General features: G+C 36.4%; 1 protein-coding gene, 1 non-coding gene and 1 pseudogene across 3 annotated transcripts; 2 read left to right on the forward strand and 1 right to left on the reverse strand.

Moving 5' to 3' along the window:
- The window catches only part of LOC127561325 (transcription initiation factor TFIID subunit 7-like), a 31,668-nt pseudogene extending 24,431 nt beyond the window's left edge, over positions 1-7,237 (reverse strand).
- Positions 7,164-24,844, forward strand: KHDC4 (KH domain containing 4, pre-mRNA splicing factor). Of its 2 annotated transcripts, XM_051993840.1 has the most exons (14): positions 7,164-7,273; positions 8,503-8,719; positions 11,075-11,203; positions 11,737-11,816; positions 13,727-13,779; positions 14,023-14,186; positions 15,650-15,861; positions 16,880-16,940; positions 18,069-18,126; positions 18,385-18,638; positions 20,897-21,058; positions 21,954-22,066; positions 22,627-22,718; positions 23,506-24,844. In XM_051993840.1, exons 1-14 carry the CDS (start codon positions 7,236-7,238, stop codon positions 23,703-23,705), a joined length of 1,833 nt encoding a protein of 610 aa, XP_051849800.1. In that variant the 5' UTR covers positions 7,164-7,235; the 3' UTR covers positions 23,706-24,844. The 2 variants fall into 2 exon arrangements, with proteins under 2 accessions (XP_051849800.1, XP_051849801.1); XM_051993841.1 differs by lacking the exon at positions 23,506-24,844 and having other exon boundaries at positions 21,982-22,066; positions 22,627-22,716.
- Positions 15,169-15,297, forward strand: LOC127563645 (small Cajal body-specific RNA 4). Its single transcript, XR_007954084.1, has one exon. It is a non-coding gene; the product is annotated as a small Cajal body-specific RNA 4 (non-coding RNA).
- Positions 24,845-26,760: the final 1,916 nt, after the last annotated feature.

The raw sequence follows: 26,760 nt of genomic DNA on the forward strand, positions 1-26,760 counted from the left end.
AGCAGGGAAAGGGACCCACATGGGCAAAAATGTTTGTGGCTGCCCTTTTTGTAATGGCAAGAAACTGAAAACTGAGTGGATATCCATCAATTGGAGAATGGCTGAATAATTATGGTATGTGAATGCCACGGAATATTATTGTTATGTAAGAAATGACCAGCAGGATGAATACAGAGAGGTTTGGAGAGTCTTACATGTACTGATGCTAAGTGAAATGAACTAAACCAGGAGACTATTATACACAACAACAAGATCATACGATGATCAATTTTGATGGATGTGGCTCTCTTCAATAATGAGATGATTGATACTATTTCCAATGATCTTGTGATGAAGAGAGCCATCTACATCCAGAGAGAAGACTGTGGGAACTGAGTGTGGTTCACAACATAACATTTTTTTCACTCTTTTTGTTGTTGTTTGCTTGCACTTTATTTTCTTACTCATTTTTCCAGTTTGATTTAATTTTTCTTATGCAACAAAATAATTGTATACATATCTATCTATATGTATATTGAATTTAACATATATTCTTACCATATGTTTAACATATATTGGACTACTTGCCATCTAGGGCAGGAGATGGGGAAAGGGGGGGATTGGAACACAAGGTTTTGCAAGGGTTAATGTTGAAGAATTATTCATGCATGTGTTTTGAAAAATAAAAAGCTTTAATTTAAAAAAAAAGAAAGAAAAAAGAAAATAACTTGTTGAAAATTAGAATTGGGCAAGGGGAAGTCAGTGAAACTATGAGAGGCCAAGAAATAACAAAACAGTTTATAAAGAATGAAAAATAGAACAGAATATGAAATGTCTTAGAAGAAAAATGACACATCTGGAGAACAGATCAAGAAGAGAAAATATAAGGATAATTGGACTTCCTGAAAGGTGCGACCAAAAAAAGAACCTTCACTATAATGCAAGAAATAATCCAAGAAAACTGTCCTGGAGTGATAGAACATGAGGGGAAAATAGAAATAGAAACAATCCACCATCATCACTTCAACAAGATCTTTTGTGGAAAACACATGGGAATATTATTGCCAAATTTCAAAACCCCCAGATTAAAGAGAAAATTTTGCAAAAAACAAGAAGAAAACAATTCAAATATGCTGGAGCTACAATTAGAATTGTACAGGACCCATCAGCAGCCATAATAAAAAACCACAAGTCCAAACATCATGTCTCCTGACAATCAAAAGAACTAGATTTGTAGCCAAAAATATCATATCCATCAAAATTATGTATAATACTGAATGACAAAAAAAAAAATTAACATTCAATGAACTTGCAGATTTTTGGAACTTGGAACTATCAACCAAACCTGAACTTAATTGAAAATTTAACATATAAGATCCAATATCAAAGATAACTTTCAAAGAACTCAACTTGGACAAATTGTTGACTTTTTTTTAGTATGGGAAATGTGTACCATATGTTTAAGATCGACATCAACAATAGGGTAGCTCCAAAGAAAGATTGGGGCAGAATTAAGGTAAAAATAATGATCATGTTATATAAGCAAGGGAAGATAGACACAGAGACATTAGAAGGGGGAGGAGAGCTTTCAGTTTTGAAAAACTACTCATATCGGGAATGGATTCAATAGGTAACTGTACATATATACCATGAAGGGTGTATATATTATATATAAAGAAATCTATAAAGAAATAAGTGGGGGAAGAATGGGTGCATGGGGAAGCAAAAGATGAAGAAAGAAGACAAGGGAGGGATCCATTGGTGGAGGAGATTAAGTAAAAGCAAGATAAGTTAAAGAGGAGAATTAAAGCAAAGGGTCAGCAAAGATAGGAAAGCTCTGTGTCCATCTATGAGGGAGGGAGGAAGTGGCTAGGGTATGTATGTATATATCTGTGTATGCATATTCTACATTTGTATACATAAAAATATCCTAGGAGAAAAAAAAGAATAAAGTAAAAAAAAAAAGTGTGCAGCAGAAAACAAAAGAATAATTTACAAGAAAGTAAAGATGGACACTCATGAATATTTCTTCTACTAATATATATGCTTTCTTGAACTGATAATTTGTAATGTATTTTGAATCCTCTCTGATCTGCTGGGAACACGACAATGTTCTATTTTCTTTGTTGTATTTTGTTTTGAAATTCCTTTTTTGTTTTTCTTGTTCTGTTTTTTAAAATAAAATAAATTAAGATTATGTCACTCCCTTAGGGACTCAGTGCAATGACTTCCTACATCCTCTCTAGTTTCAAATACACAGTGCTCAGTTTGACATTAAAAAATCTTCATTAACTATTTCTCTCTTAACTTTCCTGTCTTTTTTTGTGTCTTTCTTCCTTACTCTGATGAAGGAACCTCCTTGCTATTTCATAAGCAAGACTCTTGCTTCCAGGCATTTTTTCTGGACATCTGCCTACTGATTTCCTGGCTTTTTAAAGTTCCAACTAAAATTCCATCTTTTAAAGGAGGTCTTTCCTAATCTTTCTCAATTTTAGTGCCTTCCCTCTGTGAATTATTTCCTATAAATCTTGCATGTTGCTTGCTTTGTATTTATTTGCATGTAAGATTGTAAGCTCTTTGAAAGCAGAGACTGTTTTCTTCCTTTAGTATGCCCAAATTTAGCACAGTGACTGAAACAGAGTAAATGCTAAATAAATGTTTATTAATTGATGGATTGATAAATCAGTACCCTATATCACTCTGATTGGAGAGTGGAGCCATAAGCTTCTTCATTAAAAGAGGGGGACAAGATAGACATCTCTTCATTATTAACCCACTTGAATTAATTTTGGACTTTTTAGACTTCTTTAACTAGCAACACTCATTTTGAACTTTTTAGGTTTCTCAACACCCACTTTTCAGCTTTCTTTTGTTCATTCTCTTTCTTTTGAAGGGGAAGGTCCTAGTCTTTAAAAGCAAGGACTGTCTTTCTTTTTTATATTTGTTTATGTTTATATAATATTATGTATATAAAATGTAGTATTTGTATCTCTAGGACTTAAAATAGTAACTAGCACTTAGTAAGCACTTGATAAATGTTTATTGATTATTGATGAGAAACTACAGCTCAAAACAGATTAGAGCCAGAAATTAAATTTGGGAATCATTTGTGGAGAAACTATAATTGAACCCATGAGAACTGATGAGATCCCCAAGTGAAATATAAAGAGAAAAGTGCTTTGAAGGACCTTTAAATTAAGTGGGAGTGACCTGGCTGAAGATTCAGCAAAGCGGAATGAGGAGTGAGTAATTGAATAGATTAGAAAAAACTTTGGAAGAACAAAATTACTAAAATTTAGAAAAGAGAGAGTATCCAGGAGAAAGTGATTGATAGTGTCAAAAGTTGCTGAATCTTCAAAAAGGATAAGGATAAAGAAAAGACTATTATATTTGGCAATTAAGAAAACACTGGTAATTATAGAATTTCAGTGATGAGGTTAGAAGCCAGATTTGCTGGTGGTATTGTTGGATCAATTAAAGTTTATTAAGGATAGGGGAAATATGGCAGTAGATAAAGAGTCAAATGAGAGGGAGAAACTAAAGATTGGAGAATGAAGATGATCTAAGAGATAATCTGTTGGAAAAGACATAAAGGGATAGGTTAAAGGTGCATATTGAGAGATTTGTCTTATGGAAGCTCTTGTGAAAATGATAAAGGAGATAGTGGGAAAAACAGCATGATCTGAGATAAAATAAAGTCTTCAAGTTTATTGGGAGGAACTTGTAAATTAATCAAAGGTTTCCTGATCAACCAACACCATTATATTGTGTTGATGTTAGATTTTGGAGTGTCTTCTATGTGAACCTGTGAAATTTTTTATTTTTACTATGGAGGGAATAGGGAGAACCAAATGTTTTTTAAACAGACCATGGCTAAGATTATTTTGGCAATTGTGTGGAGAATGCATTGGAGAGGGTAGAAACTTGAAGCAGGTTGACCAACTTAGAGGCTATTACCATATTTCAGTGATAGGGTCCTAAACTAGAACAGTGACTATATGAATGGGAAGATGGGAGCTGACTGACCAAAGAAATTTTGTGGAAGTAGAAGCCATAAGACTTTTCAACTATCCATCTAACTAAAACTATTGCCTTTCACCCCTACCCTAGTGAGAAGAAAAAACTGAAAATGACTCTAAGGTTATGAACTTGGATACACACACACACACACACACACACACATATAGAGAGAAAGAGAGAGAGAGAGAGAGAGAGAGAGAGAGAGAGAGAGAAATGTTATAGAGGAGTTTGTTGAAGTCCCATGAATCTTTGAAATTCAACTCAAATACTACCTCCTCCATGAAGCTTTCCCTCATTCCAGGTCTATTAAATCCTTTCTGCTCAAATTTCATATAGAACTTAGTACCTTTTATATGCTGAGCTTGCTTATCATAAAAATAACAAGCAACATAAGCAGCATGTTGGGTGCTGGATTTACAGCAAGAAAGACTGGTGCAAATTCTACTACCAATTCTGTGACAAATCACTTAACTTCTTCAACCTTAATTTTCTTTTCTGTAAGATGGGTATAATAATAACTGTTGTACTTGTCTGCCAAGGTTGTTGTTTTTATCAAATGAGATAATCTTTGTGAAGCATTTTGCAAAACCTGAGAAGAGCTATACAAATGTTAATATAATTATATACTGCATCTATGTGAGTACTGCCCTTTTCTTCATGTGAACATTTGACTTATTGAGGAAGGAATAAAAAGTACATTTGAGAAAAAACAAAGAAAAACAACTTCAAGAGGGATATATTGCTCTGGAAGACATGTGAAAGTTGGCTCATTTTGTTGGCAAAAGTACTTATGATTGTAATGCGCTGTTTTCCAGCATCTAATTTACATCTGACTGCTTTTAAAATATGGAACTTCCCTTCCCTTCTGCGGAAATGAGTCAGAGAACTGTTGGAAAATTACAGGAAAATTGACCATTGACTGTTATATCTGAGAAATGTAGATTTGGTGTTTCTCAACCTAATACAGAGTTGGATAGCTGTCTAGGACATGTCCCTATTTTGTGGTGGGAAAGCTGATTGAAAAGCCACATGAGAAGCTGGGGAATTAGAAGGCAGAAGTCAATGAGATAAGGTATTTACAGAAGTTGAGACTTTCCAAGATAGAAGAGAAAACACAGAAGTCAACAGATAATGTCCAGTTGATTCCAGCTGACTAATGAGGCACAGGCTCTGCTGTTGATGATACAAGTTGCTGATCTGATTGGGGGCAATCTGGGATCTGATCCTGGGAACTAACAGGAGAAAGGCTGCCTTGGTCTTTACCTTGAAAATGGAGAAACTCCTTTGAGGTTTGGCTACTTTGCCCTTTATTGCTCTCAATGAATGGTTAAAGAGAGACATTACTCAAAACCAGAGAACAGACTTAAATACCTTGATAAATACTAGGCCTACAGGAACTGATTTTTTTCCCTGAAAGTTTGTAATGCTGCCTCAGCTCTCAGCAAAGAGAGCAGATCTGAAAAGCCCCTTAGAGTCTAGGATTAAGGCTAAAAAAGCTGGACACTGCAGCCTGAGAGTATTAAGGAAGCAATTTTGTCTATCAAGATGGTGGAGAGGTCTAGACAAGACCATAGAAAGTAAGAACCTTAAGAATTTTCACTCTTTTTGTTGTTGCTTGCTTTCATTTTGTTTTTTCTTATTTTTCATTTTTGATCTGATTTTTCTTGTGCAGCATATTTGTGGAAATACTCATAGAATTACACATGTTTAACATATTTTAGATTACTTGTCATTTAGGGAAGGGGCGGGGAAAGGGAGGGAAAAAATTTAGAGCACAAGATTTTGTAAGGGTGAATGTTGAAAATTATCCATGTATATATTTTGCAAATAAAAAGCTTAAAAAAAAAAAAAGAATTATAGCCTAGAGTTGTGAGTTGTTCCAGGCACAAAGATTCATTTCTCTGTTTTGCTGTTAGGTTTCTATAATGTTGTGTCTAATTTCTTCCACCTACATTCTTCTATCTACTGGGGAAGAGTATGTATGAAACAAGCTTATGGACAGTTTTGTTATTGCCACTATTGCTTTGCATTGCTTAGTAAATGTTTCATGATTAAGAGCTAATGTGTCATCTTGATTAGTTTAAATAGGAATCACACCAATGGAGACTCAGGAGGGATAGTAGTGAGCAGAAACATTTCTTTCCCTCTCTTTCCCTTCCCCAGCAGGATTTCCTCCAGGACCCTTAAAGTCTGAGTTGTAGCAATAGAGCCACTCTTTGATCTGCCATCATGAATGCAGCCATAGTGCAGGAAAAAAGAACCTTAAGGGAATTGGAGAAGAGCATCCCTAAGTGTGCTACATAAACACGAACATAGTCTATTCTTTCAGAGGGATGTGTCTTGAGGACAAGAGCACTGTAATGTTTACAATTTGTATGTCTCCCAGGCAGGAGCACGTTGGGGTTTTTTGTTTGTGTTCTTATTTTTTAAACATAGTAGGCTCTTAGTAAATGTTGAAACAGGTAAATAGTAGGAATTGTAAACAAGAATAGAATGCTCTCTCCTGTTTGTTTTCCTTTAAGCTCTCACTTTCATATTTGAATACATGTACAAAATGCCAATATAGTTCAAATAAATGGGCAAATCCTTTAATCTCTGTTTGCCTTAATCCACTGGAGAAGGAAATGATCATTAAGGTATGTTTGCTAAGAAAACCCCATCACTGTCCAAAGGCCTACAAAGGGTCAGATGGAACTAAACAACAATAAAACAAGTTAAAATAAAACACGAATGTATTTTTTTTTAAGTTTCGAGAACCGAAAGAAAAAGCTGAACTTTTGTAGGACCCTCTTTTTCACTGCCACTTTCTTCAGGATTACACACCCTTAATTCTTTGGAAGTGAGTGGCTCAATACCTCTAACGCATGCGTATCTAACTGTTCACCACCAAGCCTGCCCACGTTTCCACAGCATAACTAATCGCAGAGACCACGCCTGCCGATGAAAAGCATTTCGGCCTCCGTCCTTCTAGTGAGGACAGTCTGTGGGGGAGGAGAGTGGTGGTAGTGCGAGAAGCCGGAAGAACACATTACGCATGCCTCAAGAAACTCCCCCGCTCCCGCCATCCCTGCATCTACTTCCGCTCCACGTCCAATCCTAGGTGGTGCTTATACCGGAATTGCTTCGACTCGCGACCGGAAAGGACCGTGCGCGAAGGCGTTGGAGGCGGAAGTGACGGGAGGGGTGTTAGTGGTGTGGGGTGGTAGTTGGCGGGTGGTTGAGCTGATCCTGTCGCCATGTCCGCGGGGAGTGCGGCGCATCCCGGGGGTGGCGGGTGAGGCCTGGAGGGTGAAGGAGGTGGTGGGAGGGGATGGGAAGAGATGAAGAAAGGGCCGATGGGTCAGGGGACCGAGGTGGAAGAAGTGGAAGTGAGGCTTAGCCAGTGAAGTGGCGGTGGAGGGGACATGAGGAGGGGGAGTAAAGGAGGAGGGGGGGTCACTAAGAAGGGGTGGAGGGGAGGCTGAAGCGAGTGGGACAAAGCGGGAGGAGGAGCTTTGGGGAGGTCGCTGGGGGTTGGGGAGCCCGAGGAGAGGGAGGCCGAACGACCAATCGGGGAAAGAGGCGGGGCTGACCGAGAGGGAAGGTGACAGGGCCGCTGGGGCGGGGGCAATTAAAGGGGCTCCGGTCTTAAGAGTAGAGGAAGTGGAGTTGCACATCGATAGGAGTTAAATAAGTTTATCGAATTTGTTATTGAAATTTGGGAAATAACAGGTAATGTCTTAGTGGAGAACAGCGGACTTGTTATAGCATTTAGACCTAGAAGAGAGCTTAAGAATTATTTCTATTATATTTTAGGGATACCAAAAGAAATGATTTGCTGAAGGTCATACATCTAATAAGTAGCAAAACTCGCTTTTAACCTACGTCTTAATGACTACAAATCCATTGCTACGTCCTACTGCCTCACAGAGTCTGAGTTTATTTGGCAACTTAGTGGGGCACGATTCTACATGATTCTTTGAGATTTAATTTTTCTGAATAATAATTTGCACTGCTTATTTGCCTAATTGTGATGAAAGTGCAAAACAGGTTATACAAGTCCGAACACAGAGCATAGGGTAGCATACACCTATAGTCTGCAGCTTAGGAGGCCGGGGCTGGTGGAAAACTTGAGTTCCTAGCAGTAGTAGGCCTGAAATCAAATGGATGTCAGCTAAGAGCACTAATTGTAGTGACCCCCCTAAATTGTAGGACCACCAGCCCTTATAAGGAAGTGCTAACTGGTAGGAAAATAAGGGAATATAGATTAAAGTTTACAGGTAGATCAACATTGGAATCAACCAATGAGTGGCTTCTGTACTTTGAACCTGAACCAGTGTCAAATAAACAAAAATACATAGATACATATGGCAAAAGAGTTTTATCCCAGGTAGGGATTGAAATATTAAAAGTAGGGCCAGTTATTTGGAGGGGTAAAGGAAGAACAGAAAGTTCAAATTGTAGAGGTGAAGCCCTATTTTTTTAGGCTTTCAGAAGGTTGACATTTTTATTTCATTCCCTAAGGCGCCGAAGTAAATGGGACCAGCCAGCACCAGCCCCACTTCTCTTCCTCCCACCTGCTGCCCCTGGTGGAGAGATTCCCAACAGTGGGGGGAGTTCTGGGGGATCAGCAGCTGCTCCCTCAGGAGCCTTAGATGCAGCAGCTGCTGTGGCAGCCAAAATCAACGCTATGCTGATGGCTAAAGGAAAGCTCAAGCCCACCCAAAATGCTGTTGAAAAGGTATTTCAAGAGTAGGCTTGTCCTTTTTTTTTTTTTTTTTTAAATTTTCTTTTTAAAGACGTATGATAGTGTTAAGTTAGAGGTCAGTTCATTTTTATTTTATTTTTAATCATTTTATTTGTGAAGTATGGGGGGTACTTGTGAAGTATCGGCAACTAGATTTGAACTCGGGGTCCTCCTGACTCCAGGGCTGATGCTCTATCCACTTTTACTACCTAGTTGTGTCACATAGATCATTGTAAAATAAATTATCTTAATATATTTTAAGATTGATATGTTTTCCCAATTTCTGAATAAATGTACATTTTTTCTTAACTTTTAAAAATTTTTGTTTATTAAAGCTTTTTATTTTTCAAGACATGTATAGATAATTCTTCACTATTAACCCTTGCAAAACCTTATGTTCCAGTTTCTTTTCCCTTTCCCCCACTCCGTGCCCTAGATGGCAAGTAGTCCAATATATATTAAATGCCTTAAAAAATGTAATGAAAACTGAAGAATCTCTAGTATGTGTGGGTTTAAGAGCGATAATATTGGGTACTTTACATTTTTTGCTGAGTTTTATGTGGAATTGTAGAATCTTCAAAGGAATCATCAAAGATAACTTAGCCCAATCTTTCACTTTGAAGCAATTTTCTGTAGCATTCTTAATAGCCATCAAGCCTATGCTGGAGCACTACCTTCAGTAACAGAACTTGGTACTGTCAGAGATAGCCCTCTAATTGTTAGGTTTTTTTTTTAAAAATATATGTTAAAATGAAATGTTTTTCCTAGTAATTTATTATCATAGCAATAGGTAGAATAAAGAAGTGTTTGGGGAAAGTGTTTTTGGTAGCTCTGCCAGGCAGGCAACAAGCATGAAGGGCTTATTATGGAGTCAGGCACTGTGCTAAGCCACAAGCAAAAAGAAAACAATATTTGCCCCTCAAGGAGCTCATCTTCTAAAGCTCCGGAGTATTAGAATCAGAATGATTACTTGAGTATTCAGTTTATATGAATAATTTTGTTTAAGTATTTTAGCATGCATAAGCTTTTAATTAATATCATAAGCTGTTGTCCATTTCTTGTGATAATGGTGGGGCAAAAAATTAAATGCATAGTGATACAAAACAATCCTGTAAATAAATGTTAGCTCCTTTGATCCTTTCCCCCCTTTCATTTTTCATGGACATATGTCTCTGAAATTATAATATAACTTATTTAAAAATATGACCGCATAGTGATGTATCCACATTTTTGCTTTATGCAGAAATTTTGTATATTACCTGTTATACAAAGTAATATCAAACTTTTATTTTGCCTCAGCCATAAATCTGCTGGACATTAGAAGGAGGCATTCAAAAATGTAAAAGGGGTACTTCAGAATTTAAAAGTCATGGTAAACATATAGAACCTATATAAAATTGCTTGTCATCATAAAGGGGGGGAACGATAGGAGGAAGAGAATTTAAAACTCAAAAAAAGTGTTTAAAATAGTTTTTACATGGATTTGGGGGGATATATACTTGCATATATACATACATACATACATATATATATAAAGCTATAGCATATAACTAGAAACTGATTCTACTTTGAGTTTTGAGAAAAATGAACTAGAGATTTTTACTTTGTATTCTTTTACTGCATGTTGTATACCTCATTACAGTTGCTTAAGGGTTTAGGGATGTTAATATAATGAACTGAATAGATTCGAAGTTTGAGGAATTTGAGATAAAGACCTGCTATTAGCAATGTTGATTCTCCCATATATTTTCCTGCATACTTTCTGGAATGAATTAGACTGCAAATCATCATAATTCAGTCCTCTTTGGTGGGAACAATTAATAGTACTTTATATAGTTTTTTAGTCACAGAAATCTATACATGCATGTTAAGAGTAGTTTGGCAGGGACCTCAAAATGATGTCTTGCCCAGTTTTGGTTTTCTGTGGGAAACATATAAAAACCATCTCAGGAGTTAAGAGATCAGAGTACTAGTCACTATTAACCATTTTATCTTGAGCAAACCATTTTACATTACTGGACCGCTTTTCCCCTATTTGTAAAATAAAGGGGTTAAGTTAGATGATATCCAAGGTTACTTTTATCTAATCATTTTTCTACTTTGTTCAAGAAAGACTTGTATATGTACAAACTCTTTGAGGGTAGCAACTGCTTTTTTTTTGTTTTTTTCTTTGTATCTTCACTGCCATGTATGTAGGCAGTGCTTAATAATATTGGTAATTTTCATTGAATAAAAGAAGGCTTATAGAGATGGAGGGAAAAAGGATTGGAGGACATGGAGAGGCCAATGAATATTTGTCAACTTAATGATTTTATTGTCTTCATTTTTGATTTCTTTCTCTATTTGTAGCTTCAGGTCGCAGGCAAAGGCCTGGTCAGCAGTAAGAGTAAAGATGATCTAGTGGTTGCTGAAGTGGAAATCAATGATGTGCCCCTTACATGCAGGAACTTATTGACACGAGGACAGACTCAGGATGAGGTGTGTATGGAATTGATCTCTGCTTTTGGAATGGTAGTACATAAGAGGCATTTTGGGGGAGGGGGAGAGGATTTTTAAAATGAATGAAAAGATCTAGATGTTTGCTGTCTAGTTTTGGGATTATTATTCTTACTAGTCTCTAAAGTCGGGACTGAATTTATGTTGAAAAGTATACGTTTGAAGTTTAGAACTCAACAACATTGTGAGAATACAAAAGGTAATGAAGTCAGGGAAAAAGCAGAGGAGAAAACTTACTTGCAATTGAAATAATTGACATTTTACCAGGATGGAGTTTTAAGGCAGTAATTTTGGGTTCTTTGGCTCCAAATGATTTGTGATACAAATACAAGTCAAGCATCTAGAAAATGGAAACTGTCAAATGTTAACTTTTAAAGCACGAAGTTGTAGTTTGTTCATTCATAACTGGTTTCCTGGTTTTTTTTTTTTGGGGGGGGGGGGAATCTCATGTAATTTGCAGCCTCTGTTATTAATGGGCATGCCATTTGTTCATTGTGCTTCTTTGATCTTTTTAGATCAGCCGCCTGAGTGGAGCTGCAGTTTCCACCCGAGGGAGGTTCATGACAGCTGAGGAGAAAGCCAAAGTGGGACCTGGGTATGGATTTAATATTTTATTCCTTGGTGCAGATTTGTTAGAGTGGGAGTCACTAACTGAACTGTTCTTTCGGTGTGGTGGATCTGTTTTATTGAGATACTTTAAAGATGTTCCTATTAATTAGCAGCTTGCTATAATGACTACTTAAAAAGCCCATTTTAGTATTCCAAGGAGTTGTGTGTAACATTTATGTCCTAGATATTCAGGTAAGATTTTTGTGATATTGCCAGTTATTGAGTGTCTACATGTCAGGTATGAACTATTTAGAATCTATAGTAAAATTTTAAACTCACAAGGTCTTCTACCTGCTACTTGTCACTTTTGACCTTCCTCTTACAGCTGTCAGTTGATTTGTTTTTGGGGAGTGCAAATATTTAAAAATATTGGCATGTTCAAAACATAATTAGGAGATGAGATTTGAAATAAAAAACAGAAATCTTATGGAAATAAAGATTGTTTTTGAAGTATCTGCGTGCTAATATGGGTTTATTATTAATTATCCACATCACTGCCAACTTTTATCATGGTTAATCATTTTTTTTTTTTTTTTTAATTTTATTTAATAATAACTTTGTATTGACAGAATCCATACCAGGATAATTTTTACACAGCATTATCCCTTGCAATCACTTATGTTTCGTTTTTTCCCCTCCCTCCCTCCCCCCCCCAAGATGGCAAGCAGTCCTATATATGTTAAATATGTTGCAGTATATCCTAGATACAATACATATTTGCAGAACCGATATCATGGTTAATCTAAAGCTAATTATAGTTTTCAGACTCACAGGCCTAACTTACACCTAATATATGATTGCTGTACAATCTAGTCTTGGTTTAGCATGTGATATTAATTTTACAGAATTCATCCCTGTTGCCAGGTAGAGCTAGTAAATTCATGTTTGATTAGCCTTGGATTCCAGATGAAATGTGGTTACATATAGGGAAAATATAACCCTTCCTATAAGAACAAGTCATATGTCTTACCAAGTCAGAACTATTACAGTTTCATAATACAACCTTTTATAGCTTTTTTTCCCTTCTCACTCACTGTTCTCAAGGATTTTAGCAATTGGCAAAGCCACTGGAAACTATTGTTGATTGAACCATTTGTAGAAACATGCTTTGTACTATTGATTTTGTTAGTGGTGGTGAATAATCCATTCCTGTGATTATTTTCTCTTAGTGTATAATATTGTGATTGTTTTCCTTTTTTGTTCCTGTTAAAAAAGTAACATGTCAAGAAAGCAAATAGTCAGTGCTTTGACTAGCTCTCCTAAAACTAAGACCAAAATAAATTTCTCACACTTGTGTTTATTTGTTTGTTTAGGTTAGAGAAATTTTTTTAAAATAAATGAAAATTAGGGCAGCTGGGTAGCAAAATGCATAGAACACCAGCCTTGGAGACTTGGAGTCAAAAGGATCTGAGTTCAAAGCTTCCTGAAGCATTTACTAAGCTTTGTGACCTGGGCAAGTCACTTAACCCCTATTGTCTTTTTAAAAAATGAAAGAAAAAAAAATTAACACATCTTTGGCCAGATGGTTCAGATTAGAACTCGTCTGGCATTCTAGTGTACTTTCCTCAGGAACTGTCTTACAAATACCATTGTAGATAATATTTGTGAAATATGTGGTTTAAATCTTAAAGTCTTACTTTCTATCGGGAACTAATGTAGAGGAAAGGAACTAAACTTAGATTTGTTTTTGAAAACTAATACTCAAAATATAAATTTTAGATTCTCAGAATTTGAATATCCTTTTGCATCCAGAAGTAGAAATAAATTGCCTAGCTTTGATATCTCCATATGTGTTTTAATTTTTCCATTAAAAAATTAAAATCTTTAAGAGTAGAACATTAACATTAACAAACACTGACATAATTTGAAAGATTTGTTTTTATGTTTCTTTTCCAGGGACCGTCCATTGTATCTTCACGTTCAGGGCCAGACACGGGAGTTAGTAGACAGTAAGTAATGGTTTTGATTTACATTCAATATAGCACATGTTTATTGTACTATATTTGAAACACAAGTTGACTTTTGGGGACTGTGTAACAAGGAGGCATGTGTAAATACTTGGAGAAAGCCATAGACCTGGACAGTCCATAAAATGGGTGCATGATCTATCCTTGGGTTGTTGAGAATCGGATTTGATGTATATTGGGTCACTGGTCAATTGGTTAAGAGATTTATTTTCTTTGCCCTATTAGGAGCTGTTAACCGAATCAAAGAAATCATCACTAATGGAGTTGTGAAGGCTGCCACAGGGACCAGTCCAACTTTCAATGGAGCAACAGTCACTGTATATCATCAGCCTGCTCCTGTTGCTCAGCTATCACCAGCTATTGGTCAGAAACCTCCATTCCAGTCAGGGGTATGTAATATACCTTGACCATCTTTAGGCCAGCAGCATAGTGCCCCGAACTTAGCAGGTACACAAATATTTGAGTTTAACTTCAAGGTATTTTTGTTTAAAAGTTGAGATTTCCAAGAGCTAAATAAATTGGGAGGTGGGGTAGGGACAGGGTGAGAAACAGCTTTCAAACCAAGAACTGCAAGAAACGGTATATCAATAACTATATGAAAAATTGTTCCAGATAAATAAGAGAAATGCACATTGAAACAATTCTGAGGTTTTACCATACAGCAAATTAACGAAGATGTCAAAAAAAGGCAAAATACTTAATGTGGGACGGTCTGTGGAAAAACAGATATTAAAATATACTGTCAGTGGAAATTTGAACTGGTACAACTGTTCTACAAAGTAATTTGGAATTGTTAGAAAAGTTAGTAAAATAAATATTAATAACCTCTAACCCAGGAATTCTACTACTGGTTATTCACCCCAAAGAAGCCAACAGAAACAAAGTAGGTGCCCATCAATTGGGAAGTAGCAGAACAAACTTTTACATTAATGTAATTACTTCATTGTAAGAGAGAGATATCAAGTATGGAGAATTCAAAGAAACATGGGAAGATTTGCATGAACTGGTATGAGATGACTAGAATGAGTGCAGTAGCAATTGAAAACCAAAACAGTTGAATTCTGGCTAATTCTAATGCCTGGTTTCAGGAAACAAATTGTGATGCTTATATTAGTAGTGATGTGAGAAGCTAGATATGGAATATATATATAGTGTTGCTTACTCTGTCAGTTTTGCTTAAGTGTTTTTCTTACAGGGGATGATTCACAAGGGTGGATTTTAGGGGAAATGATTTTGTTTTTATACCGTAGTCATCAATATATTTTTAATGGTACTTTATGCCTTTGCCTGAGGGTTTAAAAAAATGAAGCTAAGGAATTATTCTTCACTTGTATGACTAGTTGATTTAGATTACTTCTGAACTTGGTAACTTCTGGAGGACTAAGAAGGCTGAGTCTGATGAAGCTAGACTCTGCTGATACAATCCTCCTACAAAAAAGGGTTGGAGAGAGCAGTCCCACTTCGAGAATAGTAGAGGACTGACTGTACTACCCAACATTATCCATTTCTTCATAAGAAGGGACTCTCTACAATAAGTTCATATTATGAAGGGATGAAGGAAGCCATCCCTCTGAGCAGTGTTTCTCTCCTCAGCAAACATTTCTTGGTATGCTGTTTAAAGTATATGGTAGGCAATGGTGAGTAATATGATGGGGTTTGCTATGAATCAGACACTTTGTAAAGTATTTGTATTATGGGTGAGAACCCAGTACATGGGGGTTTTGAGTGGCATCATGTCATATGTAATGTTTATTATTGAGAGAATTAAATGTATCTTTTGCACATGATTTCTCAAGAAATATGATTTACCTGTATGTTCTTTTCGACTGAAATGATTCTATTCTTTCTCCAGCTGCATTATGTTCAAGACAAATTATTTGTGGGTCTGGAACATGCTGTACCCACCTTTAATGTCAAGGAGAAGGTAGAAGGCCCCAGCTGCTCATACTTGCAACACATTCAGATTGAAACTGGCGCCAAAGTCTTCCTCCGGGGCAAAGGCTCAGGCTGCATAGAGCCAGCTTCAGGCCGTGAAGCTTTTGAACCAATGTATATTTACATTAGGTATGTTTGGATAGGGTTAGGGGAGGGAGGGGCAGATCCTTACCTATTTATTATTCAGAGCATTTATGTAGTGATGCAGAGTAAGTTTTAAAAAAAAAAATAGGCCTAGATTGTGCAATATAGAGGTAAAATGCCAAAAATCTCCAACATAATGTTTTAAATAAAATTTTTAAAAGTTTTCTAATCTTTTCTGGATGCCTTTATTCCCAAGGATATCTTACTTTTTCTGAGATAGTGTCATTATAATTCGGTTTTTAGGAGAGATGTATTTAAAATCAGGTTATCTGAGTTCTAGTCCTAGTTCTAAAACTTTCTAGTTATGTTGGCTGTGAATTGGTCATTTATCCTTTCTGTGCCTCATGAAACTTCATTTGTAAAATTAGAATAATAATAACTAAAACTTGTAAAACTTAATAGGATGATAAGGAGAATATATTGTAAACTGTTGAGTTCCATAGAAATATAAACTGTTTTTTACGTAAGGCATGATATCCTTTCCACTTACAGTGTTCAGTTTTGCAGTTTGTAATTCTGAAAGTTTTCTTAATCTGATGTCTATGAACTTTTAGAAAAAAGATTTTTATAGTTATTTCATTATGCATTTAACAACATATAAAACAGGATCAGTTGGCTTCATCAAATTGCCAAAGGGATCCATGACTCAAAAAAAGGTTAAGAACACCTATTATAAAAGAAATTAGATGATATATATAATTGTAACAAGTTCTTCTTGAACCTGTGATTATTTTTAATTTCTTGGAAAATTGGATGAGCCTGATGTATTTGTTTCCTTTAATTTGGCTGTATGGAACCTATGGGAGGTGGCATCTATATAAGGAAAGCTTATAAAAAATGTTTATGGCCACAATACTGAACATGCTTCAGTTACTTAAGCACATGTTTCTGTTATGTTATCTTCAGTCCTAGAATTTAAGATTTCATGAGAATTTGTATTAGGTTATAGATTATTTCTCCTCCCCCTCTCCAGCTTGAATTCCTTGTTCTTGTTTATTTGTAGTCATCCCAAACCAGAAGGCCTTGCTGCTGCCAAGAAGCTCTGTGAGAATCTCCTACAAACAGTGAGTTGTATTCTTTTTATCACTTTTGCAAGAGATTTTTGCTGCCTTTGGGGCCTGTTGTGGCTGCATTTCTCACCCTGCTACATGGATACCCATTGAGGAGGCCAGGATCATTGTGGCCTGGGTTATAGTTTTACATGCCTGGCTTCCCTTTTCCTCTTGGAATTTGGAAGTCACCACTGCATTTGTTTCATCATTTTTTATCCATTTTGGGAGTCTTTTTAGTTTCCTGTTTTTAATCCTAGATGACCTATGTTGGGTTTGGGAGTTCATGTTTGCAACATAAGCATATTTGCCAAAACCAAACTAGGTAGAGTTTAGAATATTGTCTAAATAAAATGAGTGACAATGAAGCTAGCTGCTGCTTGAATGAGTCAACTTGTTCATATGTTCAATCAGTAAGGCAATGTGGTTGATCAAAATTTATTATATAGCTATTTCTTGAGAGCCTCAATATTGGAGTTTGTGGATGACCTTCGCACCTAGTAGTTTTCTAGTGTTTATTCCAGACTCCCCTATTTCTTTTTTCTTGTCCTGGGCATTTTGCAAGTAGGTAGAGGGAGAAATCAAGGAATGTAGATTATTGTGTTAGGATTAACAGTTTTGAAATTGCCTGATTGCTGTCTGGTAAGAATTTATGAAAGTTAGGTAGCTGGGGGGGGCAGTGTTGCTTCATAGAGCTGGTCTTGCAGTTTATGGGCTTATCTTCTGTTCTGGTCACTGCCCTCTTTGAGGTAGCTGGTCCCTCTATAGGATCCTTTCTATATTTTTCTGTCCTAATGAAAAGGGTTAGTTCCTTGCTTTTTCTATTTGTATTCCAAATGGATAGAGCTTAGTTCTTAGTACATGGTAAAAATTTAATAAATGCCTTTTCATTCATCCTATCAAGATATAAATTAGATTATATTGGAATTAAATTTAGTTAATGTATGTCATGTCATTTGAAATTTAATTACACAATGGCTCCAGAATTAGAGAATTAGAAGCTTTAGAATTTCTTAAACAGGGCTTGATCTGAAAAAAAATGCCTTGACTAGACATATCAAAAATTGTGAGAAGCTTGTGCTAGTTAATAAACTATGAATCTAGGCATATTCCTTTGTTAATTTGTTCTTTTTCCCTTCTTAGGTTCATGCGGAATACTCTAGATTTGTGAATCAGATTAATACTGCCGTACCTTTACCAGGTATGTATGCTTCAATGTTCTGTTTTGGGATTGTGAATAAATTTGTCCTAAGCAATGCTTATATATACGTCATGGAAACCAAGACTAGACTTAGAGTACTCTAAACTTCCAAGTAATATTATCTTACACTTGTTTATAATTTGGAAATGCATTTTGCTTCATTTTTTTCCCTTTCCTTTTAGGTTATAAGTATAATTCAACTTGATCATCTCCTTCTGCTGCAGCTGATAATAAACACTTTTTTTCTTCCCCCTTCAGGCTATACACAACCCTCTGCTATAAATAGTGTCCCTCCTCAACCACCATATTATCCATCCAATGGCTATCAGTCTGGTTACCCTGTTGTTCCCCCTCCTCAGCAGCCAGTTCAGCCTCCCTATGGAGTACCAGGCATAGTGCCACCAGCTGTTTCATTGGCACCTGGAGTCTTGCCAACGCTACCTACTGGAGTCCCACCTGTGCCAACACAATACCCGATTTCACAAGTGCAACCTCCAGCTAATACTGGACAGGTAAGATAATAGAGACTATATGAGATGACATGGTTTTTTGGGGGAAGGGACACAGTAGTTAAGAAAAAATTACCTATTTTACACATTGAAAAAGAAAACCTGCATCCTCTGCTACTGAGAAAAACTGACTTTGTCACTTTAAAAAAAAAAATCACCTCTCAAGAGATCTTCTATATCTTTAAATTAGGAGAACTTTGACAAGTTGAAAAGATGACAGCTCATCTCAATCTATTCCTGTCATGAAAAACTGTTTTTTTTTCCTCTGGACCTTCCTTTTTCATAATCTGAAACCCTGCCAGATTCAGGTTTTCATATGTGCACATTTTACAAAGTAATGTTAAGAATAAGAGATCTTAGCTACAACTATACAGTTGGAAAGGATTGTAGTAGTTATCTAGATTGAACCCCAGATAGTATATGTACTATAAGAAGTGGTCTTTTGGCCTTTACTGGAAACCTGTAGTGTGGAGTAACCTATTGCATCTCAAAATAGCATGTTCATTCTCCTTTTGAATAAATCTTAATTGTCAAATGGACCATAACCAGTCCTGGTTTATATCTGGTCACTGGACCCAGATGGTTTTGGAGGAAAAAGTGAGGTTGGTGACTTGGCACAACCATTCCTCACTTAAATCCAACTCAGTCTCATGTTAAGGTGTCATCTCCCTAATATCATGGTTTTCTTTGAGAATGAAGAACAAACAACAGCATTGTCAAGAAATTTCTTCTCATATAAAACCAGAATTTGCCTTGGCAACTTCTATCTATTGCTTTCAGTTTTGCTCTGTGGCCAAGTAGAATAAGTTTCATTTTTGTCCTGTCTAATAATCTTTTGGGTAGTTGAAGATAATTCTCATATTCCCCTTCGAATTTTTTCAGATACTTGTTAAACACTCCCAGTTTCTCATGTAATTTGAATTCAGGCTCTTGACCATTCTGGTTAGCATCCTCTGGATGTTTTCCAACAAGTGTTCTTCCTAAATTCTGATCCCCAAAATTGAATAATAGGTCTAATCTGACAAGAACACCATCACCTTTCTGAAAATGCCACCTCTCTGGATGCAGTCTAAGATTGTCATTAGTTTTCTTGGCTGCTATAATCACACTGCTGACTCATTGAATTTGCAATCTCTTTAGTTCCCCCTCTGATCTATTTCTGACAAATTGCTATGTAGCCATACCTCCTCCATCTTGTACTTGTGAAGTTTATTCTTTAAACTCAAGTGTAAGACTTGACACATCCCTATTGCTTGCCATCTTATTTTATTAGGGCAAAGTATTCGAATTTGTTAAGATGTTTCTGAATTCTAACTTTCATTTTTGAATGAAAATCAAGTCAACAAACATTTTTTAAGCTCTTACTGTATTCCAGACACACTGTGCTAAGGTCTGGAGATACAAAAAAAAGCAATAGAAACAACTCCTTACACTCAAGAAGCTTGCGATTTAATGGGGGAGATAATACACAAATAAGATGGAGACAGGATAAATTAGAAATAATCTTAAAGAAAAAAGCACTGGCATTAAGGGATCTAAGGAGAGGTTTCTTGAAGGTGATCAGATATTTAGGTGATACCTGAATTATCTTTGTCTCTTTATCTTCCACAAGAATGATTTAAGAGACTTACTTAAATCAAATGTTAGTCTTCTATTATTGAAATTTATAATCAAATAAAGAGTAGATAGTAATCTCTCCACAACAAAGTAGGTACTATCTTGAGATTCCATAAAGTTTCATTGTCTATGTATTTCTCAAATTTGACCCAGAATTCTTTATACTTATAATGGCATCTTAAAACAATAAAAGAAAATAGTGTCAGAGGAATTTTTTTTTTTTTTTAATGACTGGGAAGTAGAAAATGGAATTTTCTTTGCAGCATACGTTGTTAGTGATTGTTGACTGAAAAAGCTATCATGCTTGATGAATGTCTTTAAATTAAAATATTGTTTGAATCATTCTAAGACCGTTTTTGTTTATAAAGAATAGGTATGATTATAATGAGTATGTTTGCCTTTTAATAAGAATAGTAATGACACATTGAATTTATAACAGGTCTTTCTTCCTGGAAAGTTCATAGTCAATGTTTAGATTATCTTCTAACTTCTTGTAGCTCTAGGAAGAAAGGAGGTAGATATTGTATTTGTTAATATTAAATAAATGTTTTAATGTCGCATAAAAATTTGTTATTCTCACTATCACCAGCTTCATGTTCTCATTTTCTCTCATTTTCCTCTTCTTGGTTTGTTCTGGCCCCCAGAGTCCGATGAGTGGTCCTTTTCTTCCTGCTGCCCCTGTCAAAACTGCCTTGCCTACTAGTCCCCAGCCTCAGCCCCAACTCCCAGCCCAGCCCCAGGGGCAGAAGAGGCGGTTCACAGAGGAACTACCAGATGAACGAGAATCTGGACTTCTGGGATACCAGGTCAAATAAAATATCCAGTCTTATTTTTCTCGGCAATTTACCTTCTTAACCTTACTCTCCCTCTAAAGAGACAGAAATTCAAACCTACATCAGCAGTCCTCTTGATAATAATATTTTATATATCTGTCACTTAGTTATTGACCCATTTATGATTTTATTCTTGGGGAACTAGTGTTCAACCCCCAGGGCTGTCCTTTATTTTTTAAGACAAAAAGGGCATAATGATGTGTTTGCCAAGCATCCCACCTAGAGAAAAAGACCCTTTAACTAGAATATAGAAGAAATTTAGTAGAAATACTCTGCTTTCTATCTAGGTACAAGATTCTGTTGCTATAAAAGTTTCATGATAGTTCTCGTTAGAAGCATTACAAGATCTAATAGTCTACAAATTTGTCTAGGATTTGTTGTTGCAGCTTGGCTTTCGATTCTCTGTTTTTCCCTCAGATGCCAAATTGGAAAGCTGCCAGAAATAGTAGCGCAGAATATACTACCTAGATACTCTGGGGTGACCTTTCCCTTACCCAGTAAAAGGGTCTTGATTCCTTTCAAGACAGGAATCATATTTGAGCTTGGCTCATTTTAATATAGTGTACAAAAATGAGTAGCTTTTCATATTATAGAATTGGGCTTGTGCTGTTCAGTTAAGTTGTGGCCAGTCTTGGAAAGAGCAGATCACATCATTTTGAATCCCTTAGCAAGATAAAACATTCTGTGTTTAAGAAAAAGAAGTTGGAATTCCTATTTTGAGCATAGTTATTAGTTGATCAAATCTCAAGGAAGTTCAGACTAGTTAACAGTTTACCTGAAAGATGGGGCACGTGACAGTTACATTAAGGAGCTAAACTAATACAGCAGTTGTAGATTTGCTAATGCCGCTGTATTTTTCTGCTCATAGCATGGACCCATTCATATGACTAATTTAGGTACAGGCTTCTCCAGTCAGAGTGAGATCGAGGGTGCGGGATCGAAGCCGGCAAGTTCCTCAGGCAAGGAGAAAGAGAGGGACAGGTAAGTTAAATGAATTGTCTAGTAGGTAGTTACTGTGACCTAAGAGATGGATCAAATAATTGCTAGCGGTCACTGGTCTTTACCAGTGTTATGAGTTTGAAATGACTATATCTAAGTCAAACAAGCTTCTGTTTGTTATAAATAATATAATAAGTGGAAAGCCATTAATTTTCTTTTTTAGAGCCTATATTAAGTAGGTGTGGTCAGCTGTAACCTTTTGAGGGCATGGTTATCCAGACCTCTTCCTTTTAATTTTTATTGTCTGCATTTTTGGCCATTGTACTGAGAACAAAAAAGAAGTGACTGAAGAGAAATTGAATTCAGCCAAATTTGTTACTTGTTAGTAAATAGCTCAGGAGATTTTTGGTTTTCTTGTCTTTTTGTAGATAAAAGCTTGAAACTAATGGTTACAATGAGTTTTAGATATTATTTATAGACATCATTTCTTTTCATTTGCCTCCTGAATTAATTACTCAAGCATTGATTGGACTTGAAGTCCCTAAATGACTCATTTGGCACTCTTAGCCAAGCTGGTTCTAAATCTCTTTGTCTTTTAACAGGCAGTTGATGCCTCCACCAGCTTTCCCAGTGACTGGAATAAAAACTGAATCTGATGAAAGAAATGGGTCTGGGGCCTTATCAGGCAGCCATGGTGAGTATGGTGTAGGTGGGAGACTCTTTTAGTCTGAGCTGTAGCTTTTAGCTTTCTTATCTGATGTTCACTTGGGTGATCCTGAATAAGCTGCTTTTCTTTATGTCCAAACATATAGCCTGTAGTCACCTAACCTTTATCTTTTAACTAGTATTGTAATTTACATGGCACATAGTATCACTTTTCATATTTAAAACCCACCAATTAAGTAGCAAATTTCAAAATTCAAAAGTAGCATTGCATGCTCTTAGGACACCAAGAGGTAACTTTCTCAAGATTAATGAAGATAATGCAAGATACTTATAGATTTATCACTGAGTTATTGCTCGCTCAATCAGAGAATCTTGCTTCTCATCCCAGAACAGTTGATCTGGACTTTAGAAGGTCCCTAGGATGTGGTACTTTTTCATACTGTGGCCTTATTAAAAAATAAAACCGAGGCAAATACATTTCTTTTATACTTAACTTCTTTCTTTTAACTCTTTAAAAGGTGAAATGTCAGTCCTTAGAAATTCACTTGCTAACTTTCCTTTTTTTTTTTTTTTTTTCTTTTTTGTGTTTCTTTTTCTTTCTCTTTTCTTACATGGTTCTGGTGGATTCACATATGCTGATGCTGGTGCTGTTTTCGTGTGATCTTCAACGGTTTTGGGTGACCATTGACCCTGTGACCTCAAAATGGTGTCCAACTAACCATTTACAATTAACATCTTTTTTTATTAACAATTTTATGGTATTATCTTTTTTTCTTGGTGGGGATGGGGGTTGGGGTTGCCTTTCTCTATTCTAGATTATCCAGCTAAGAAGATGAAAACCACGGAAAAGGGATTTGGGCTGGTAGCTTATGCTGGGGATTCATCTGATGAAGAGGAGGAGCATGGAGGCCATAAAAATGCAAGTACTTTCCCACAGGGCTGGAGTTTGGGATATCAATATCCTTCATCACAGCATCGAGCTAAACAACAAATGCCTTTCTGGATGGCCCCATAGAAGACGACAAGAGCAGATCTTTGATCATCAGTGACTCTTCTCTAGCAATAATGCATGTGTATCACATAACAGACTGTGGAGCTGGGGGAGCCATCTTTAACGTTTCCAGAAGTTAGAGGTGCCGTGTCCCCTTTCAGAGGAGTTCCATTCTTTTAAAAATGTTATTTCTGCAGCAGCATACCATCCATTAAAAGATGTTTAGAATCACAGGCTTATTTCAGGGGAAAGAGAATGTCTTGAGAGTAGATGAACTGTGCTTGCTTGATAAAAGGAGCAAAATGTTGTTTGTGGTCTGGCCCCCATGTTATTTACAAATGTAAGACCCTAGCTCTGACATGATACAAATACTATTTGTATTTCCCTGCTATTCATGGTTGATTATAAGCAGTGGCAGCCAAAATTTTAGCATTATTGGGGACATAATTTTGAGAACTTGCATTCTTTTATTATTTAATTCTTCTAAGAGACCCTTTTCCATATTCCGTTGTTGGATTACTTTTGTTTTGAAATGCTGTTTTCTCACTTGAGAATCTTGGATTTCCTGGGTGGAAAGTTGGTGTTCTTTCCTCATCTTTATTGGGATTATCTACACATCCAGCACCTTCAGCATATTTAGGTCTTAAGATATTCATTGCAACTTTATTTCATCCCTCTAAACTTTCCCTTTCTTCAGCTGGTCCAGATGAAACTCCTTGACTATGAGCAGGTCAGAGAATTTGAAGTTGTTGTATTACTACTCTCAGTCTACCAGGTTCTTTTCCCAACTGCATAGCTCATCATCATGGAAATTTATGTCTCCACAGAACTGGTTGCAGCTGTAGTAGAGAGACTTAACTGCTCTGACTAGGCTGGTGAATCATTTAGAGTGACTGAAATTGCAGCTAGTTTCTTTTTTCTTGGCATTACAAAGGTTCTGCCAAAAGAACTTTTTTTTGTATTGAGAATATTGATATGTGAATCCACTGCGAACGTCGGTGCTGGCCTGCAGAGCAGGAGTTAGTGTTTGAGATATTGGGACTGTCGTTTTTGCACACTTGAATACTTTGCAGGCTGGCTTTGTATAAAATTTCTCTGGTTTCCTATATGTTGTAAATATTTAGAACCATAATTTCATTATAAATAAATATAAATATTCTGCATTCTGCTTCTCTTTTCTTTGTATTTTACATTCTCTACCACAGAAAACTTGTGCTCTGAGTGTTAAATGCTGGCAAACATCATTTTTGTCATTTCACAAAGATAAAATGGTTACAGCAGGGAATTGTATAAATGTAATAACTTTACCAACAGTTTATGGTAGACTGTTAATGCCTGACATTGTTGCAAAATCAGGCTGATTGACTGTGTGTGTATGTGTGTGTTTGTATGTAGCGTGTATGTGCAATTAATTAACCAGGTTATAGATTGGATTTAAAGAAAGGTAACCAATCTTGGGAAAGTTAGGGAATAAGTAAAAGAAGAGGAGGGAAGATGGTTTTTCATATGTAAAATGGCTACATAAGATTCTCCAAAAATTTATCAAAATACTTTTAGTCCCAATTCTAAATGTAGTAAAAGTGATTTGGAGGCTGAATGTGTGAAAAGGTTTACCTTTTCAGGTACCTGCTTTTGCAACACAAATCAAAAAAAAAAAAAAAAAGATTGGGGATGCTTGGCTCAAGTTGGAAAGGTACCACAAGTTGTAGCCTCACTAAAAGAAGATAAGAAAGCAGCCACTTTAAATGCCTTATATCCTCCTTATCCTTGGTACACTAACTTCTTTGTGGTTAAGAATGTCATGTCAACTACATGCAGTACTGGTGGTCTAACTGGTAGTTTCAACAATGTAGGGAACTTATGCATCTTAACAACCTGTCTTATGGTATGGAGGTTAATTCACTCTTTTAATGTCACAGTCTCTTAACAGAATCTGGACCTTAGTCTTTATGAGTCCAAGGCCAGCTCTTTAATCAACTCCTCCACACCACCTCGGTTGTAATCCATAGAAGACTCATCTTCTAGTCTTTGGAGATCTGGAAGGACAGAAAGCCAAGGGGAAATGGAAGGGTGAGGTAATAAGCTTAAGACAGCTGCAACCAAGCTTTAGCCAGGATGCCCATTTTGGGAAGTGAAATATGAGTTGCATGTTTGTTCTCGTCTTTACAAGAAACACATTAAAAAAAAAAATACAAACAGCTGCTGTTTCATAGCATTGCTCTGGTTCCATTTAAGTCTAGTAGACCTCTCTCCTCTCTTCCCCCTTCAGTCCAATCCTGGAACTAGCGTTCAAATCCCTACCGCTATTATGAGGGAAGACTCTGGTTTTTAAATGCCAATCCCTCTTTGCCCTTCACTTGTATTTTTGGCAGGTTTGAATTGGGATGTTATGCATGGGTCCCTTCGTCTGATCTCTTGCTTTTGAAGGGGTCTCACTCGGATTCCAAGAGGTGAGAGAAGACAGGAATTGGAGAAGAGAAATGGTTTGTCACAGGTACAAACACTGGTGAGGAGACAGGCAGGCTCTCTCTTCTGGGATTGCTATTTATTGAGGTAGACAAAAGTAGCTGTACAGCAAAGCATAATGGAGCTAGGGAAATGTGATGATCTGGAATTTATTTATATAATAAGTATGTTAATATATATTATGTATACAATTGTAAAGAATAATATGTTATATAATCATATATATTTACAAATATATAGCATCCAGTGTGTAATAGAGTATATGTGTCTCCATGGGCAGCTGTGAGGTCAAGGGTTATCTGATTTTATAGGATGAGCCGCCTTTGGTCGATTTTATTATTCAGGAGGGATAGTGTGCCTAACAAGGAATTCTGGGGCCTGTTCTGTATGGAGGGTGAGGGTGATTACCTGTTGCTTTGTCTATATGACCCCTCTCTGAAGAAAGACTTATATCTAGGAGGTAGAACCATCATGGCGTCTCCTTTATGTGGTGTCTGTCAGTTCCTAAAGATGTTACTGTTATGAGGCTGCATGGACAAGATAGTATATGGCTAGGTGGATTAGAGTATTGCTATATGCATCAACCTTTTTTTTTTTTTTTAAATATACATTG

This window comes from Antechinus flavipes, chromosome 4 (assembly GCF_016432865.1).
Source record: "Antechinus flavipes isolate AdamAnt ecotype Samford, QLD, Australia chromosome 4, AdamAnt_v2, whole genome shotgun sequence".
NCBI classification, from domain to species: domain Eukaryota; kingdom Metazoa; phylum Chordata; class Mammalia; order Dasyuromorphia; family Dasyuridae; genus Antechinus; species Antechinus flavipes.